At 46.6% G+C, this 20,599-nt stretch overlaps 1 protein-coding gene across 1 annotated transcript in view; it reads right to left on the reverse strand.

Annotated features, from left to right (window-relative positions):
* The window catches only part of AS3MT (arsenite methyltransferase), a 69,668-nt gene extending 50,711 nt beyond the window's left edge, over positions 1–18,957 (reverse strand). The window contains exons 1-2 of the mRNA XM_068258943.1: positions 18,807–18,957; positions 375–423 (exon numbers count right to left, since the gene is read on the reverse strand). Of these exons, the coding sequence (XP_068115044.1) occupies positions 375–423; positions 18,807–18,829 (72 nt within the window). The 5' untranslated portion in view covers positions 18,830–18,957. The remainder of the gene's footprint in view (positions 1–374; positions 424–18,806) is intronic.
* Between the last annotated feature and the right edge of the window lie 1,642 nt (positions 18,958–20,599).

Below are 20,599 nucleotides of genomic sequence, written 5' to 3' on the forward strand. Positions count from 1 at the left end.
CAAAAGGCATTGAAAATGCATTGCTCAAACGCACCTGCGGAAAACGCAGGATTTAAATGCTATGTCATATGTGAGCCCAGCCTCACACTGCACAGTAACAAGGGGCTGCCGCTCAAGCTCTGCAAGAGAAACCGAGCCAGTTCGGTTGTGTGCTACTGCACAGGTGTGAGGCATCTGCACCTGCACAGTATGGCCGAGCTTCATCAACAAGCCCTTGTCAACAGGATTCGGGGGGGGGGGGGGGGGGGGAGGTCTTAACGCTGGAATGGCGAGGATAAGGGGGACAGAGACTTCCCTCCTGTTAAGTACGGTACCTGTTTGTGGCACTTTTTTCACTACAGGTACACTTTATAGAAATAAATTAAATACTGTACCTTGACATCATCATATGTTTGCACATAGCTGCACTGAGATTCTGCTGAGCTATAGAGAGAACGAGAGGAAGATAACATTTAAAACTCAAAGTTGTGTCTTGCTGTCAAATGCATTGCATGCCTGCATGTTTTTTATATCCAAACTTTACTATTTACTAGGGTTGCTCTTACCAAGTAGCTACGAGTACATAGCTTAGCCACTCGGAATCTAAATTTAAATTAGCCAGCGCCAAACACAGGAGAGCGGGATTAACTTACCAGTGCCGTCACTCTAAATTTATGCGCTACATTTACGTCCCACATCGCTAAAGGAGGAAGCATGTGAGTCATGTGGAACGTGCCGTGGAGCGCTTCATCTAATGGTGGCAGCATAAGTTAACCCCTCTCCCATGGGTGGCTCTGGCTAATTTAAATTTTGATTCTGAGTAGCTATGTACTCGAAACTACTTGGAAAGAGCAACCCTAATCTTTACTGAGTAATTCCTGATTGATTAGGTGATCACTAAGTGATGCTGTGTACTGGGAGATGCTGTCTTAGGTCCACAGACTTTCCCTAGTTAAGGTGCATACAAATTGGTAACTGATGTTGCTCATCAGGGCTCAGGAGCTGATCCCCCTTGGGGGACATCGCTATGCTGCACACATGCATGTCAGCTGTAGCTGATGACGCATTGTGTTGCTATGCAGGGGGATGACGGGGGGACAATGATCGGCACGTGTGTGATGACACGCCATAGGCGGGGAAGTAGAGCAAACAATGGGATCAGCAGGGGATCAGCGTAGCTGTGGTTGATCCCATTGTCAAATCACTAGTGGATCTTTCAAATATGTGACCATCAATTTCGGCCCAAAATTGGTCGCATTGTCAATCGGGCATACGCTTAGCAGCACTGATTTTCAATAATTGGAATCGGATGGTCGATCGGCCGCCGAGTCGCCTGATGTATGGCAATCTTAAGGTTTCTTCAAGCTTCTCCTAATTCACTTAGGTATCTCCAAACATCTTCTGAATTACTAAGAAACCTCCAAACATTTCCTGATTTACTAAGATATCTCCAAACAAACATCTCCTGATTTACTAAGATATCTCCAAACATCTCATTTACTTAGGTATCTCCAAACATCTCCTAATATACTTAGGCTCCAAACATCAACTAATATACTTAGGCTCCAAACATCTCCCGATTTACTAAGAAACCTCCAAACATTTCCTGATTTACTAAGATATATCCATACATCTCCTCATTTACTTAGGTATCTCCAAACATCTCCTAATATACTTAGGCTCCAAACATCAACTGATTTACTAAGAACCCTCCAAACATTCCTGATTTACTAAGATATCTCCAAACATCTCCTCATTTACTTAGGTATCTCAAAACATCTTCTGATTTACTAAGATATCAACAAACATCTCCTAATTTACTTAGGTATCTCCAAACATCTCCTGATTTACTAAGTAAATTAGGAGATGTTTGGAGATATCTTAGTAAATAAGGAGATGTTTGGAGATACCTAAGTAAATTAGGAGATGTTTGGAGATATCTTAATAAATAAGGAGATGTTTGGAGATATCTTAGTAAATAAGGAGATGTTGGAGATACCCAAGATATCTCCAAACATCTCCTAATTTACTAAGATATCTCCAAACATCTCCTAATTTACTAAGATATCTCCAAACATCTGGTTTAATGATATCTCCTGTTGGATGTGGGGTTGATTATGGAGTTAGGGTGTTTGAGGTTGACTGATGATTGAAGTAGGAGAGGTAGTTCATGGGTTGTTTCCCATGGAAAGGTCACAGAGTTGGAGCTGTAACCTTTATGGAGCCGTGGGGTAGCAATAGGGGTTGCAGTGGTTGCGACCGCACCAGGGCCCCTGGACCAGAGGGGCCCACTAGGAGCTCTCCTTCATCCATATTATTAGCTTTCATTGGTGCTATGCTGGTAATGAACTCTTCTATATGTGCATTGCATAGTGATAATCCTTAACAAACTGTTTCCTTACTCTGATTACATCTCTCTGACACTGAAAATGTTCTTGAGAGGTTTTGGAGCTTCATATCAATAGAGTGCTTGGGCCCCATGTAAAACTCACACAGGGGCCCCAAGCTCCTTAGCTACGCCACTGGTATGGAAGTCATGGTTACTCATAGCTGTTGCTTGTTCACTTCTGTCTCTGCAGAAAACCTATGGAGAGCCATCGCAACACAGCATATTGTTTAAGGAACTTTGTCCTAGTGCTCTCTGAACAATTTATGACTGTCTATCTCTGTTCTGAAACATACCTGAGTTAAACTATAACCAAAGCTTAAATATAAGTTACATCAGAGCTGAATAAAATGTATGCTGTACACTCTATATCTCCCATTTAGACCATCTTACAGGCACTGCCATGCAAAACAAGTACCCTCATGGCTGAGACAGAGCTACATTACAGAATGTCTCTCGCACGCCACTATGCACGTGTTATGCAAAATCACAGTGATTCTGGGGTAAGATTTATTTTTTTTAATATATAAAGTAGAGGACATCCCGGTTAGTCAAGTAATATTATATCTTTGCCTGGAATTTAGCCATGAAAACCCCTACAAAGAAACAAGTTATTTTTATTCTAAGTACTGCTTGTGTTTTTTATGTGCATAGCCTGCATCTGAAGCTAGTTACCAGCTATCTCTCACAAGCAGAGACAAGGAGTCCTGATGTGCCCCATACTCTGCAAACCGTCAGGCCTTCAACTTCTGACCTGGCTGGCACAAGGGAATTCTTGCAAGGCTTACTGTTAGGGCTGGTTCACACTCAGGGCTTGATTCACTAATGCCCGATAACTGCTGTCACAGCAGTTATCGCGCGAGCCGCCATGCACAAAGGTTTGCGCAAACAACGTTACTTCACGTCATAAGCGAAGGTTTGCTATCACGCTATCACGTGCGCTTTTAACGTGAAGAGTGCAAACCTTTGCTTATCATGCTAAGTAACGCTGTTCGCGCGCAAACCTTTGCATGTGGCAGCTCGCGTGATAACTGCTGTGATAGCAGTTATCACGCATTAGTAAATCAAGCCCTCGGAGCGCAAATCGCAACCGTAATCCCTATTTTGAGGCACAAAATTTCAGGATTTTGCTGTAATTTGCAATTCCCATTCAATAGAACGAAAATCACTTCGCAATCTCCCGTAAAATACTGCATGCAGCATGTTTGCGATTTATGCAAGTCGCAAACGCTGCAGTGAGAATGATCTCATAGGGATACATTAGCAGCAGTGCTTTGCTGATCACCGGTGATCAGCAAAGTGATGAAAAGTGCCCGATTGTTGACAAGCCCTAATCACTGTAACAAGTTTTATCAGGTTGATGAAGACAAAGCGAGTGCCTGAAAGTCTTCAAACTCTTCATATCGGATTGTGGTCCATACCTGAGCACCAGTATTATATGCATTACAGAGATTTGCTACACATGTGGATGACTGCCCCACCCAAGTAATCACATTCCCTTGCTTTTACTATCTTCTCAAAAGACTTCAGTCGATCAATGAATCAATCACTCAGGCCCAGTGCACACCAAAACCGCTAGCAGATCCACAAAACGCTAGCGGTTTTTGGAGCTGATTTCAGAGCGATTCTAGGTATGTTTAGAGAGGTTTTCTAAACACACCTAGCGGTTTTGGGTGCGTTTTTGGGTAGCAGATTACACATATTGTTACAGTAAAAGCTGTTACTGAACAGCTTCTGTAACAAAAACGTCTGGCAAACCGCTCTGAAGTAGCGTTTTTCAGAGCGGTTTGCGTTTTTCCTATACTTTACATTGAGGACGAAACGCTTCCGAAAACCGCAAACGTGCAGCAGGAGGCGCGTTTGCAGCTTGGCAAAAACCTCAAACCGCCGGTGTGCACTATCCCATTGCAATACATTAGCCAAGCGTTTTTACAGGCGGATGCGGCCGGCGGATCGCTCCAAAAACCGCTCGGTGTGCACTAGGCCTCACTCAGTGACTGATTAAAGTGTGTGGACAGGTCTTAAAGAGAACCCGAGGTGGGTTTGAAGAATATTATCTGCATACAGAGGCTGGTTCTGCCTATACAGCCCAGCCTCCGTTGCTATCCCAAACCCCCCTAAGGTCCCCCTGCACTCTGCAATTCCTCATAAATCACAGCCACGCTGCTGACAAACAGCTTGTCAGAGCTGGCTGTGTTTATCTCTATAGTGTCAGTCTGCTGCTCTCCCCGCCTCCTGCAGAACTCCAGTCCCCGCCTGCATCCCTTCCCTCCCTGCTGATTGGAGGGAAGGGATGGGGGCAGGGACCGGAGCTATGCAGGAGGCGGGGGAGCAGCTGAGACTGACACTACAGATGTAAACACAGCCTCACAGCACGGCTGTGATTTATGAGGGCTTGCAGAGTGCAGGGGGACCTTAGGGGGGTTTGGGATAGCAACAGAGGCTGGGCTGTATAGGCAGATCCAGCCTCTGTATGCAGATAACATTCTTTAAACACACCTCTGGTTCTCTTTAAGCTACGTACTCACCGACTAACGGGACCAGCGACGTCCCCTTGACGACATTCGTCAAGCGATGCCTCTTCCTGCTCGCAACGTCACACGCCGTTACACAATGGGTGCGAACGGGAAGTAAGTGATCGCGGTACTTTGCGAAGAGTTGTCAGGAATCTTAACCATTTGAAGACCGCAGTGTTAAACCCCCCTAAAGGCCAGGCCATTTTTCTTAATTGGGCCACTGCAGCTTTAAGGGCTCGCTGCAGGGCTGCACAACTCCGCACACAAGTGATTCCTCACCCCTTTTCTCCCCACCAACAGAGCTCTCTGTTGGTGGGGTCTGATCGATCCTGGTAACCCTATACAGTGCAGCGCTGTACAGGGTTACCAGGGTTATTAGATGGCGAAACCTCTCCTGCTAGCCCCATAGGAGGCCGTTCACGCCAATCGGCGTGGAGCGGTCCTGGGGCTGCCGCTGCGCTCACGCCAATTGGTGTGGAGCGGTCGGCAGGTACATGCTTTTGTTAAAACGATGTTGCCGAACGTCGGGTAACATCGCCGCAAATATTGCATTGTGGGTCTGGGCCTTTAAGATTTTTTTTTTAACCCTTTTCCTTTCATGTAAGTTAAATAGAGCATATCTGAGACCTAAAAACAAAAGAAACAGTTGTAAACATTTGCCATTGCTGGCAATTACTATTTTACAATCCACTAAAAATCAGTACCGTTCAGCTAAACTGAAACTGGAAATTACCAGAGTTGTGCTCTAGAAGGACTGGTCCACACGGCAATGCTATGTATGTGTTTTCACTGGAGCGATGTGATTTTGTAAAAATCTCACATAGCATTGCATTAGCAAGCACTTTTCAAATCTCAAACACTTAAAAAGCTCTTGTAGTGTGAACCAGCCCTAAGCATTTCCTCTCCCCATTCTTTGTCAGCAGTTTATAACGGCTCTGTTCAATGACTCATTTAGAGGCTGACAATCACTGAGTATTTATCAGACTCAGCTGATGAGAAACGATCAGAATTAGGGCCCGTTTAAACTAGCGCAGAAACCGGGCCGAATCCACAGAGTTTCCCCGCAGGCAAATCGCACGGGGAAACTCTGCCATAGGACACAATGGCGCTGCCGGCCGAATCGCTTACCTTAGCGATTCAGCTGACATTGCCATCATTTTCCGTGTGGGAGGCTTCGAATATGGGATTCGTCAGCGTTCCCGCAGACGTGCCGCCATGCGTCTCACAGCCGCGCGCGGCACTAGTGGAAACGGGCCCTTAGAGAAAAGATGATGTGCAAAGATGAGTGTAGATGTCCAAGAACAGGCTAGATAAAGAATATAGCGCAGGAGACAGCGGCGTAGATAAGGAGCAACCCCCCCCCCCCCCGCCCCCCAAGTACTCTATACATAACAATTGATGTGGCGCACCAACACCTGCCAAGGACAACCACAGTCTCAGAGGTGCAAGAAGGGGATGGAGAACCGTTTGTTAATGATTACCAGCATCTAAAGGTGGCCACCAGATCGACCAACAGATAGATCCCTCCATGAACTAATCTGATGAAAGAGGCATCTAATTTTGCCCATACACTGCACACAGGTTTGAATCGATTGCAGCATGAAATAGATTCAAAACCCGTGGAGCCGCCACTTGCCTCGCCGTCCCCTGGCCTGTCTGGCAGGTGCGAGTCCCCGGGATCTGTGCTGTCATCACTTTTTCCCCTCTTCCCTTACTGTAACGTCCTGTGACTAGCGGAAGTTCATCCACAGAGGTGCCTGGCTCTTCTACTGACCACCAGGGCCGGCCATAGGTTTCACAGCGCCCTGAGCAGAACCAGATTTTGGTGCCCCCCCCCCCCCCCAAATTCATCCTCTTCGCGTGTGAGCGCACCACACACATACACTAATGGGGGGGGGATCTGCTGCCTAAATACACTAAAAGGGGATCTGCGACTGTAAGACTAGTAGCCTAAGCCTATATACACTAAAGGGGGGATCTGCCTACAGTAAAGGTTAGATAGGTAGCTGCCCCCAGTATAGATTAGATAGGTAGCTGCCCCCCCCCCCCAGTATAGGTTAGATAGGTAGCTGCCCCCAGTATAGATTAGATAGGTAGCTGCTGCCCCCAGTATAGATTAGATAGGTAGCTGCTGCCCCAGTATAGATTAGATAGGTAGCTGCTGCCCCAGTATAGATTAGATAGGTAGCTGCCCCCCCAGTATAGATTAGATAGGTAGCTGCTGCCCCCAGTATAGATTAGATAGGTAGCTGCCCCCCCCAGTATAGGTTAGATAGGTAGGTTCCCTCAGTATAGTATAGATAGGTAGCTGCCCCCAGTATAGGTTAGATAGGTAGCTGCCCCCAGTATAGGTTAGATAGGTAGCTGCCCCCAGTATAGATTAGATAAGTAGCTGCCCCCAGCATAGGTTAGATAGGTAGCTGCCCCCAGCATAGGTTAGATAGGTAGCTGCCCCCAGTATAGATTAGATAGGTAGGTGCCCCCAGTATAGGTTAGATAGGTAGCTGCCCCCAGTATAAGTTAGATAGGTAGCTGCCCCTCCAGTATAGGTTAGATAGGTAGGTGCCCCCAGTATAGGTTAGATAGGTAGGTTCCCCCAGTATAGATTAGATAGGTAGCTGCCCCCCCCCCCCAGTATAGGTTAGATAGGTAGGTGCCCCCAGTATAGATTAGATAGGTAGCTGCCCCCCCCCCGTATAGGTTAGATAGGTAGGTGCCCCCAGTATAGATTAGATAGGTAGCTGCCCCCCCCAGTATAGGTTAGATAGGTAGCTGCCCCCAGTATAGATTAGATAGGTAGCTGCCTGCCCCCCAGTATAGATCAGATAGGTAGCTGCCCCCCCAGTACAGGCTAGATAGGTAGGTGCCCCCAGTATAGATTAGGTAGGTGCTCCCCTCCCCTCATACTGGAGGGGGAGCCGCGGGGAGGGCAGCCCGACCTCTCCCTCCCTTCCTCTCCGGGCCACCCTCCGTGCTCCCCCCTCCGATGCTGCTGCAGACTGCAGAGAGAACAACTCACCTCCCTGGTTCCGATCGCCGGCGCCTCTCACGGTGTATCACTTGCCGCTGGTCTCCTCTTGTACATTGACACTGATACACAGTAAACTTCCTGTTAAGCAGGAAGTTTATTGTGCATCAGTGACAATGTACAAGAGGAGACCAGCGGCAAGTGAGAGGCGCCGGCGATCGGAACCAGGGAGGTGAGTTGTTCTCACTGCTGCAGTCTGCACTCTGCAGGGGGAGCACGGAGAGCGCCCGGAGAGGAGGGAGGGAGAGGACGGGCTGCTCTCCCCGCGGCTCCCCCCTCCATCACGGTGGCCGCACCGGGGGGGGGGGGGGGGGGGGAGGGGGGGTATTATTACCTATGTGGTATGCAGATCAAAACATGAGAACACCAAAAGTTTTAACAGAAGAAAAGTTTGACTGCTCATGTTGGGACTCAGGAGTGGGTTTTTTTTGTCCATTGGGTTCTGCTCTATAGTAGAAAGGATTATAATGCCTGTAAGGCATTCTGGACCCCTAGGGGTGAGTTCAGCTGGATCCATGGGTGCCAGATTTTTTCAAAATGGTGAGTCCTGTCCCAGAGATTGGCTTTAATCTTTTCGTTAATCATAGTAGTATGGATACGGGCGAGTATACATTGAAAGGATAGGGTCTGTTTGAGCCACTGCGAGGCAATATAAGTTTTGGTAGCATTCATAATGAACTGTATGAGTTTGTGTTGAGAATGGGGCATCTTTTCAGGTTGCAAGCCCAAAAGGCATATAGCTGAGTCAGTCCGCAGGTGAAGTGAGAGCGTTGAGTTAATTTTGCTTATTACTTTCCTCCATAGTTTAGCCACAATGGGGCAGGACCACCATATATGGTAGGCTGAACCTGTGTTGGTACAACCTCTGAAGCATAAGGCTGATCTGTCTGGGTTGAACGCATGTAGTCTCTGAGGGACAAGGTATGACCTGTGCAATACTCTCAGGGCAACATCCATATCAGTTACACATAAACTACCTTTTGATAAAGTATCGAAGCATTGAGCCCATTGGTCATCAGAGAATGTTGTGCCAATGTCTGCTTCCCAGTCTTCTTGAAAGCGAAATTTAGAGCTTGAAGGGTTGGTATTGAAAATAGTATATAATAGAGATAGTGTGCCCTTACGTAATGGATCAGTGAGGCATAAGAGTTCAAAGGAGGTTGCCTTGATTTCTTGCCCAGGTCTGGCTAGTGAGGCAATAAAATGGTAAAGCTGATGTGCCCTAAAGAGTTCAGTAACAGGTAGGTTGTGGTGCTCACTAAGTATTCGTTTTGTAGGGACTGTACCTTTCATGAGTGTCTTGTGCAGACATGTTAATTCCCTCTGGGCCCACCATTTAAATAGTGCTGCGTCCTGCCCTGCTGGAAAGTCTGGGTTACCCAGGAACTCTATCAGCCGGGAGGGCCTTGATTGAAGGGGGTATTTAAACCGGACTCTTTTCCAGATCCTCAGAGAATGTTGAGTGTATGGAGACACTGAGCTGCCTAATGTGGAACCCACGGTATCCGACCACAGGGCCCCTTTCCAACTTATGGGATATAACAGGCTGTTTTCCAAATCTACCCAACGAGGGGTGTGTGCCCCTGCATAGAGCGAGGGGAGCATTGCCAATTGTGCTGCGAGATAATACTTATGGAGATTTGGGATGGAGAGACCTCCCTCTTTTTTATGAAGCAGCATCATGTTTTGTTTGATTCTAGGTTTCTTGTTGGCCCAAATAAATTTAAAAATCTGAGTCTGGAGAGGAGCCAGAGACCTCTTGGGGACATCGATGGGAAGAGTACGGAAATAGTACATAATTTTAGGTAGGAGGGTCATCTTTACAGCAGTAACTCTACCTGCCCAAGAAATATTATGACTGGCCCAGGAGAGTAGGAGATTGTGGAGAGACTTAAGTAAGGGGTGATAGTTCCATTTAAAGACTTGTGATGTATCGTGCGGGATATGAACCCCTAGGTATTTGATGTAGTGGGGTTGATATTTAAATTTGAAGATACTACTAATAAAGTCACCCATACCCCTGGGAAAGTTGCTAAACATTACCTCAGATTTGTCATAGTTCAATGCCAAGCCTGACAGTGCTTCAAATTGCTTAAGTAACTTTAGCAAGTTTGGGATGGAGACAGCATAATTAGTGAGGGTTAATAGCACATCGTCGGCAAATAAGCTTAGTTTGTATTCTGTTTTGCCAATTTTGTAACCTTGAATGTCAGGATTGTGGCGTATCGCTACTGCCAGAGGCTCCATAACCATGGCGAAAATGGCTGGTGACAGGGGACAGCCTTGACGTGTACCCCTTTGGATATTTATGGGAGTAGATGAGGTGTTGGGAAGCTTTAGGCGGGCTTGGGGGGATGAATAAAGTTGTCTAATCAGGGGGGCAAAAGGCCCAGAGATACCCGCCTTGGCCAAGACTTCCAGCAAAAATGACCAAGATATAGTATCGAAGGCCTTTTCAATATCTAAGGCAAGGGTAACCAATTGCTGGCCCGATTGGGATGCATGGTGGAGTATATTAAGAGTTTTACGGATATTGTCTGAGGCTTGCCTGTGTGGTACAAAGCCCACCTGGTCTCGCTGGATTAGGGATGGTAAAAGAGTATTGAGTCGGACAGCTAGAATGCTAGTTAGAATTTTATAATCTTGGTTGAGCAGGGCTATGGGCCGGTAGTTTTTGGTATTTAACCACTTCGCATCCAGACCTTGTTTTCAACTTATTGACCAGAGCAGTTTTGACAGTTTAGCTATGTCCCTATTTAATCAGAAATAACTTTATCCCTACTTATGACACAGAAATGAAATATATATTGTTTTTTTTCAAGACAAACTAAGCTTTCATTGTATGCCATTTTTTTCCCTCAAACAATTTTGTTTTCTATGAATTTTAATTGGAAAACAAAGAAAAAATAGAAAAAACATGTATTTCTCAGTTTTACCAATTCCAGTTGAAAAATAAAAAGTGCTACTGTAGATAAAAAACACAAAATTTGTTTGGCTATTCTTACTGCTTATCACAAAACTTAGATTATGTTCCTGTAACAATTTATGGTGAAGATATTTGATTCTGAAATAATGCTACAGAGTGTGTTTTTCACTATGAAATGAGAAAATACAAGTATTTTTAATAGTAAAAATCAATCTCATTAGCTCAGGAAAGTTACATTCCCATTCACCAATTAGTCCTGCATCAGATAGTACCAAAAATGTGCACAGGAGCAAGCCCAATCCTGCACAGCACTGCTTCTCCTACAAGACGTATATCTACTGACCTGTGGCTTAGATGAAGTCCCAGAGGACGTATATCTACTGACCTGTGGACGAAGTGGTTAAGGGATCCCGACCTTCCTTATTACAAAAAAGATATTGCAGTTTTAGAGCAGGTGCAGAGACGAGCAACAAAATTGATGCGTGGGATGGAAGGTCTCACTTATCGAGAAAGGTTAGATAAACTGGGTTTATTTAGTCTAGAGAAAAGACGCCTTAGAGGGGATCTAATTAACATGTATAAATACATCAGAGGGCAATATAATACCTTGGCGGATGAGCTTTTTGTCCCTAGGCCTTCTCAAAGGACTAGACAGGGCCGTCCCTGTCACCAGGCAACTATAAAATTTGGCCTAGAGCGCCGTGGGTGGGCGTGGGCGCTCTCTCGCTGCGGTGTGTGTGTGTTTATTTTTTTTTTTTCATTGTCAGGTCGGCGCTGGGCCGCTGTGACAGGCAGCTCAGTGCGTGCCGCCTACTGGTCCGCCCCTCTCCCTTCAAAGACGAGCAGGCACACGCTAGTCAGCTTATGCGTGCACTGCCGCCGCCTACTGGTCCGCCCCCTCTCCCTCTCCATGCAGAGCGAGCGGCCGCACGCTAGTTTGTTTATACGTGCGGCGCCGCCCCAAACTCCGCCCCCCTTTCAAGATGGCGTCGCCCATGAGGGCAATGATGTTGGGGAGTCGTACTCTGAGGTGTTTGCGGGCCGCTGGACTACACAGGAGCTACGTCTCTGTCAGTGGCAGCAGGGGTAAGATTGACACTCATAACGCGAGGGGGAGGAGGGAGAATGGGCTGCAGAGAGCGGTGGGAATGTCGCTCTGTATCGCATCATGTGGCAGCGCGCCATGATTGGCTCTCCTCCTTACTATTACCAGTGCTGGGTGCTGAAGGATCCTCCCTCCTTTCGGTAGCGCTGTGTATCTATGTATGGAGAGACGTGCCTCTCTGTACATTCTATCTTATTCTTCTAATCTTTATTTATAACTGTGTGCTGGAAGTACTTTGCTGTTCCTGTCCTTCAGTTAGTCAGGTCAGAGAAGCGAGCACTTGTTTGCGAACTGGCAGAGGTGATCATTTATGGCAGCACAGGGCCGTCCCTGTCACCAGGCAACTATAAAATTTGGCCTAGAGCGCCGTGGGTGGGCGTGGGCGCTCTCTCGCTGCGGTGTGTGTGTTTATTTTTTTTTTTTCATTGTCAGGTCGGCGCTGGGCCGCTGTGACAGGCAGCTCAGTGCGTGCCGCCTACTGGTCCGCCCCTCTCCCTTCAAAGACGAGCAGGCGCACGCTAGTCAGCTTATGCGTGCGCTGCCGCCGCCTACTGGTCCGCCCCCTCTCCCTCTCCATGCAGAGCGAGCGGCCGCACGCTAGTTTGTTTATACATGCGGTGCCGCCCCAAACTCCGCCCCCCGCCTGTTAGTCGTGTGACTGAGATTGTGTGACGCACCAGGGACCAGTGCCACCGCCGGCTGCGCTACACACAGTATCTGCAGAGGCGACACCTCACAGTGAGTGCCCTCTGCTCTTTCATAATGTTTTATATGCCCCCCTGGCTGGCCCTGAGCCCCCCCAACCCCCCCCCCCCCCCCCCCCCGCCTATAACACTTGGCAGGCAGTGGCTCCTCTAGGCTGGATATAGAATAATACAGGCATAAAGCATCATGCCTGTTGTGTGGGTCTGGGCAGGACTCAGAGGGAGGGAGACTGTGACATACATGCTGCACACAGTCTGCAGAGGCAAGACCCTCATAGTGAGTGACGTGGCGTGCCCTCTTGATATTATCTGCCCCCTCCCCTGGCTGGCCCTGAGATTTCAGTAGGGGGGGTGGGGTTGTGAGTTGGGCAGACTGTCACTAGGTGTAGGTGGGCAAGGCTGGTCAAGCTGTGCTGGGCAGGCACTGTGAGCAGATTTGTTAGGGACACTGGCCACATTACGATTATTTTATGGTGATAAAATCATTGCTGCGTTATGGTTATTTTATGGTGAAACATTGCTGCGTTATGATTATTCTATGGTGAAACATTGCTGCCTTATGATTATTTTATGGTGAATCATTGCTGCGTTATGGTTATTTTATGGTGAAACATTGCTGCGTTATGATCATTCTATGGTGAAACATTGCTGCGTTATGGTTATTTTATGGTGAATCATTGCTGCGTTATGGTTATTTTAAAGGGAAGGTTCGCGCAGGATATAAAAAACAAACTGCACTTACCTGGGGCTTCTTCCAGCTCCTGGCAGTCGATCGGTGCCCTCACCGCAGCTCCTCTCCCTCCCGACGTCCAGCGGGTCGGCTTCTGTGCGCTCCACGGCGGGGGGTCACGTGGTGTACGTGACGTCATTGGGTCTCTACTGCCCAAGCACAGAACTACTACAACTACTGCACAGTAGAGACCAGATGACGTCACTTACACCACGTGACCCGCGCCGTGGAGCGCACATGAAGCCGACCCGGAAGCCGACCTGGCGAGGTCGGGTTCTTCACCGCTGGATGCTGGGAGGGAGAGGAGCTGCGGTGAGGGCACCGATCGACTGGCAGGAGCTGGAAGAAGCTCCAGGTAAGTGCAGTTTGTTTTTTAATTCCTGCGCGGATCTTCCCTTTAAGTGAATCATTGCTGCGTTATGATTATTTTCTGGTGAAAGATTGCTGCATTATTTTTATCTTATGGTGAAACATTGTTGCGTTATGATTATTTTCATCAGGGGGCACCACACGGGTAGGGGGGGGGGGGGGCGCCACAGGTTTTCTCGCCTGGAGTGACAAAATGGCTAGAGACACCCCTGGGACTAGAGGACATGATCTGCGCATGGAGGAAAAACGTTTTAGCCATTTATTTAGGAAAGGGTTCTTTACAGTAAGAGTGATTAAGATGTGGAATGCATTGCCACAGGAAGTCGTTATGGCAAACTCTATACCTGCATTTAAAGGGGGCTTAGATGCTTTCCTTGAGTTGAAAGACATCCATGGCTACAATTACTAGGTAATGCCGAATGATGTTGATCCAGGGATTTTATCTGATTGCCATCTGGAGTCGGGAAGGAATTTTTCCCTTTAGGGGCTAATTGGACCATGCCTTGTAAGGGTTTTTTTTGCCTTCCTCTGGATCAACAGGGATATGTGAGGGAGCAGGCTGGTGTTGTACTTTATACTGGTTGAACTCGATGGACGTATGTCTTTTTTCAACCAAAATAACTATGTAACTATGTAACTATGTAACTATGATGGTGATGTAGGCGTCAAGAAATTCGGGATAGCTTAGGGGTTTAACTCTTAGAGTATTGAAACATTTCGTTAGGTAGGGGATTAAAATGGCTGAGAACTTTTTGTAGTATAAGGCACTAAGACCGTCTGGGCCTGGGGATTTGTGGAGTTTAAGCTTTTTAATGACATCCTCAACTTCCTCCTCTGAGAAGGCTTTATTTAGGGATTTAGAAGCATCTGAAGTGAGGGTGGGTAGATTCAAGGAGGCTAGGAATTCTTGGATGTCGTCCCGCGAAGCTGTAGATTTACTGATGTAAAGATTAGTATAGTACTTATGAAAGGCTTCATAGATTGAGTCCGGGTTGCTTGTGATTGTGCCTGAGGGTGTTCTAATTTTATATATAGTATTAATTCTTTGCTGATTTCTTAATTTTCTAGCAAGCCATGAGTCCGGCTTGTTGACATATCTATAGTAGCTTGCTTTAGTGAATCTTAACATTTTCTCTGCTGATTTTGCCAGAAGGACATCTAACTGGGCCCTGGTATCTCTAATTTGTTTAAGAATAAAGAGGGTAGGATTTTGTTGATGGATATTTTGGAGGCAGAGAAGCTTGAAGCGAAGGTTATCAAGCTCTTCATGTGAACGTTTCTTGATGGTACAGGCTGTTTTTATCAGGAAGCCCCTGATGACAGCTTTATGGGCCATCCAAAGCGTTACAGGGGAGGTATCATCCACATCATTAGAGGAAAAATAGTGGTTTAGATGCTCTGCTATATCTTGCCTAGTGGATTGATTGACAACCAAGGACTCATTAAGTCTCCACCAAGGCCGCTGAAGGGGTTTGGTATGAAGATCTATGCTAAAGAGAAGAATGTCATGATCTGAAAGGCTAGTGGGTATGTGCCTTAGGTACTGTAGTGAGGGAACTAGAGATGAGGTCACTAGGACATGATCTATTTTAGCATAAGTATTGTGAATTTCAGAAATATTAGTGTATCCCCTTTTGCTGTCATAAAGCTCCCGCCAGGTATCAACAAGGAAGTTATTTTCTAATAGCCTGGAGAGGGCAATGCGTTGCTTTTTGGAGAGTTTATCAGTAGAGGGCTTGGACTTGTCTAGTTTTTCATTCAATGTGAAGTTAAAGTCTCCACACCAAACAAAAATGGTGTTGGGGCCTATCTCAAGTTTTTTTTGTAGGTCACAAAAAGTACGAAAAGCCTTTTCAGGTGGTAGGTAGCTATTAATCAGGTAGAGATTTTTGTTGTTTAAGGTTCCTTTAATGGAGACGATGCGCCCCTCTGGGTCTGAGTCAACTGTTTCTACGACTAGAGGGAGTGTGTTCCTTATAAAGATGGAGGTTCCTCTATGCTTTTTAGTGGCCTGGGAGTGATAGCAGGTCAGGTAGTGTTTATGAAAGTAACGTGGGCACGAGGTGGTAGTAAAATGTGTCTCCTAAAAATATATGAGGTCTGGTTTGTGCCGGAGTAGGGTTATGAAGGTTTTCCTTCGCTTACTAGGGGAATTGAGTCCCCTCAGGGGCGTAGCAATAGGGGGTGCAGAGGTAGCGACCGCATCGGGGCCCTTGGGCCAGAGGGGCCCCGAAGGGATCTCCCTCAACTACATTATTAGCTCTCTATTGGTCCTGTGCTCATAATAATCACTTCTGTAGATGCTTTGAATAGTATTAATCACTAACACACTGTTCCCCATCCCCTTCTTGCACCTCTGACACTGTAGTTGCCATTGTCAGGTTTTGTTGCGCCGTATCAATTGTTATGTATAGAGTGCTTGGGGGGGCCCCAATGTAAAACTTGCATCGGGGCCCACAGCTCCTTAGCTACACCACTGAGTCCCCTTATGTTAAGAGAGACCAACCTCAGGGAGTCCATGGTATGATAAGGAAGTGATCAACCAAGTGGGCAGAAATGAGCAGTGTCCCAACATGAGCAGAAATAAATGAGTAACAAGACAGCAGTAACATTAACAACAACAGTAACATTCTAATGAACACAGAAGTCAATTGTTCTGTGCAAAAACTGGGTGTAAAACCAGTTAAGGCTTGGTCGGGTTGTGGGGGGAGAGAAAAATCAACTTCTCCCACAAGTCCACCAAACTGTGAGGACAGCATGAATCACTTAACCGGGAAAACGGCAGCTACTAAGAGGTTTGAATTTTCTAGCCTTACTTAAGCACCCGGAATTAAGGGAGCTTGGGCTTGAACTCTGGGGTGAAGGGTCTGAGGAAAAAGGGGATAGGAGAGGGGAAGAGGGGTGCATTGGGATAGGGACGAGGTTAGAGGGAATAGAGGAGGGGGGAAGGGAGGAAAAGGGAGAGGAAGGGTTATGCACTCCAGGGCGCATAGTATTCATCTCAGTTATAGGTCATAGCGTACAGCTACATGTAGGCACCCTGAATGGTTGCTAATAAAGCAGGTTTAAAGTATGTTGGCTGGCTGTTTCCAGTCTCCCAATGCCATATCAAAGTAGAATATCCCATGTTATAAACATCTTGGGTATGTGGGAGCGTCCTGTAAGCCCTTCCCGAGGATCGGGGTAGAGCAGTGATCTTGCATATGCATGATGAACGGTGCCAATCTGTAGGATTGTGGGAGGATAGCAAATGTCATAAGTGGGCCAATAAACAACACATGGTGCATGAAATAGTGTAGTGCCTGGACATGCAGCCAATCGGTACAGATATGTCCAGAAATCACGAGCGAGAGTTCCTGATCACCATGCCACTCTGTAAAGTACGAATTGGTGGCCTAAGGAGGGTGGAAGCATTATATAAGGTGTGGGTCACAAGCATGTCAGATTGGCCGCACTTCATAGAAGGAACATAAAGCTAAAAGTCATATCCCTAGGATAAAAGCGCTGGTATCCCATAGGGACCTAAAAAAGTCACAGATCGGCACAGTCAAAATCAGCACAGCAATCAGTAAAGTATTAAATCAGAGGAGGGGGGAAGCCCCTTCAAGGTACTTATCTCGGAGAGGCTGAAGGAGAGCTGTAGGCCGATCTCCGCCCGCTTCCAACGGTCTGCCAGACCCTCTCCGGGCGTTGGACTCTAGGTGTCTCCGTGGAAGTCTCGCTCTGCACCCTTATATTGGCGGCTTGGAGGATTTGCTTTCCATCTTCTACGGTGGTCACTCGGTGGGCCGTTCCTTGCAGGGTAAAGAGCAGGGCACACGGGAAACCCCAGGAGTAACGGATACCCTAAGTGATTAAGGCTTGCGATATCGGGCGTAGCGACCTTCTTTTTTGTAATGTCAGCGGAGAGAGGTCTGCATACAGCTGGACTGTGTCCGGCACCCCGGGGAGCGGAGATAGATTGCGAGCGACGGTCATAATCTGTTCCTTCGTCTCATGGTAGTGGAACCGGAGCACCACATCTCTAGGCAGATTAGGATTGCGAGGCTTCCCCAAAGCGCGGTGAATCCTATCTAGCCGGAACAGGGACTGGTCCACCTGTGGGAGCATGGCTGTGAATAGGTTGAGGGCTACGGCACGGAGGTCCGTATAGGTTTCGGACAGCCCTCTAATGCGAATGTTGGAGCGACGTGCCCGATTTTCTTGATCTTCTTGCCTGGCTTCAAACTGATCCATACGAGCATAATGGGCGTCCAGCCTGCTTTTATCTTCCTTCAGTGCATCAGCGTAGGAGTCCAGTCTCTGTTCCACCACATTAACTCTGTCACCGAGTTCCTGGATATGGGCGTTGATGGCGGAGACAGCCGCGTTCAGCTCTTTTTTGAGTAGCTTATGGATTGAGTTAAGCAAAGCCGAGTTATCGGGCTTCTGCCCCCCTGATGAGATGCTAGGCTGGGAGGGTGGGTCCTCCAGGGAAGCGTTACTTGCTTGGGAGGAGGAAGCAGCGGCCATCTTTGAGGCCTTGTCCTTCTGCTGGCGTGCAAGGAGCTTCGGGAGCGGGCCTTCAGAATGCACAGATTTGTTCTTTTTCTTGCTCTTCTTCGACTCTGACATATCCCAGAGGCTTTGGGCTACCAGGGGTTAGCCTAGCACGGCCAGAAATGCTGTAATTTGCCGATAAGTTCCCGGTCAGTCACGGAGCTCAGCGGACCTGCATCCAGTCACGCCGGCGTCGCGCATGCGCCCTCACCTACGGTAATTTCTAATGGTAACAATCAGATTCTTGGATGGTTATTTTCGGCCGTAGCCAGTCCAGCTGGACAATGTATGCTAGACATAGCCTGATAAAATACCATATATGACTAATTAAATAAAGTATCTCCAACCTACAGACCATTGGAAAAGGTGAGCAATCTCTCTAACCTGGCATGGTTTCTTAAAGGGGCACTATGGCGAAAAATTTTAAAATTAAAATATGTTCAAACACAATCAAATAAGAAGCATGTTTTTCCCAGAGTAAAATGAGCCATGCATTACTTTTCTCCTATGTTGCTGTCACTTACAGTAGGTAGTAGAAAGCTGACATAAGTGACAGGTTTAGGACTAGTCCATCTCTTCATAGGGGATTCTCAGCAAGGCTTTTATTCTTTATAAAGATATTCCCTAAAAAGGATTGAAACAATAATGCTGGCCAGCTTCCCTGCTCGCTACACAGTTTTTTGGCAGTTGGACAGAGTAACTGCCATTCACTAAGTGCTTTTGAAAATAAAGAAATCCCTGAGAATCCTCTATAAAGAGATGGACTAGCCCAAAGCCTGTCACTTCTGTCAGATTTCTACTACCTACTGTAAGTGACAGCAACATAGGAGAAAAGTCATTTATGGCTCATTTTACTCTGGAAAAAAATGTACTTTTTATTTGTATATGTTTGCACATATTTTAAATTTTACAATTTTTCGCCATAGTGCCCCTTTGAGGAAAAAAAAAAGTCTCCCATTAGGTGACAAGGTTTTCCAACCCTCACTTAAGTTTAATCAGACCATAGAGTTAGTTGCTGAAATGTTATATTGGCAGTTGTGTACATTTACCCATAGTAATAACTTTTTAATGGATGCGATTTAAAAAAAATAAAATCCTTGGATCGAGCACATATAATTACAACCAATCCATGCTTTTAGGGGGTGTTTCTACACATCATGGGACCCTTCAGCAAAAAACTTTGGTGGAGCTCCCAAATGTACATACCCCTTCACTTGCCTCCCTACACACCCCTTCATGTGCCTCTGCTTAATAACCCTCAAAACCTATGGGCTTATTCTGCAGGGGTTACACAAGTGTGTTTGGCCATCATGATCTTCAAACCCATAACAAGTATAGCAGCAAAAACATCTGACCTGGAGGATGGACCCCGGCATTGGAGAGATGATTAGTAGTTGGGGGCACCCATCAGGATCGAGCCGAAACAGAAGCTCGAGAGGCTGCAGCCTCAGAGCGGGCAGGTCAACAGGTCAGGAAAGGTGCTTTCAGAGGCATTTCTATCCACAGGCAGTCCAGGAAAAAAGAAAGTTTCTTTTCCTTTTCCTGAGAGGACAACAACTTAGGTTGCAAAGAGAAAATGCTCTCTGCACAGTTGTTCTAAAGACTGCATCTGCTCAGCCACTGAAAAGGATTCATACAAAGTTTTGTAGACAAAGATTTGTAGACAGTCCCTTCCTATTCATTGTTCCCTCTGACTGTCCTCTGATGAGCTCACTATCTAATATCTGACTACAATAATCATAATCTAATGTACTACCAAAGTATTCTGTATTTATGTAGCACTGACATCTTCTGCAGCACTTTACAGAGTGATAGTACATAGTCGTGTCCCTGACTGTCCCCAGAGTAGCTCACAGTATAATTCTATCACAGTTATAGTCTAAATATTTTATTTATTTATTGTACTTATAAAGCGCCAACATATTACGCAGCACTGGTCTAATGTCCTACCATATTATTATTATGTATTTATATAGCACTGAAATATTCTGCAGCACTTTACAGACCACATAGTCATGTCACTGACTGTCCTCAGAGGAGCTCACAATCTAGTCCCTACCATAGTTATAGTCTGATAGGAGAATATGAAGTGTCTGAATGAAATCTGGGGCCCACTATACCTGGCTTCCTATACTGGAGGCCCCTATACCTGGCTACCTATATTGGGGGCACCTATACCTGGCTAACTATATTGGGGGCACCTATACCTGGCTACCTATATTGGGGGCATCTATACCTGGCTACCTAAAAACCCATAGCAACAAAAAGACTTCAAATGATCTCTACTACTGATGATTACTGTATGCATGCCAAATGC

The sequence above is a fragment of the Hyperolius riggenbachi genome, chromosome 10 (genome assembly GCF_040937935.1).
Source record: "Hyperolius riggenbachi isolate aHypRig1 chromosome 10, aHypRig1.pri, whole genome shotgun sequence".
Lineage (NCBI taxonomy): Eukaryota > Metazoa > Chordata > Amphibia > Anura > Hyperoliidae > Hyperolius > Hyperolius riggenbachi.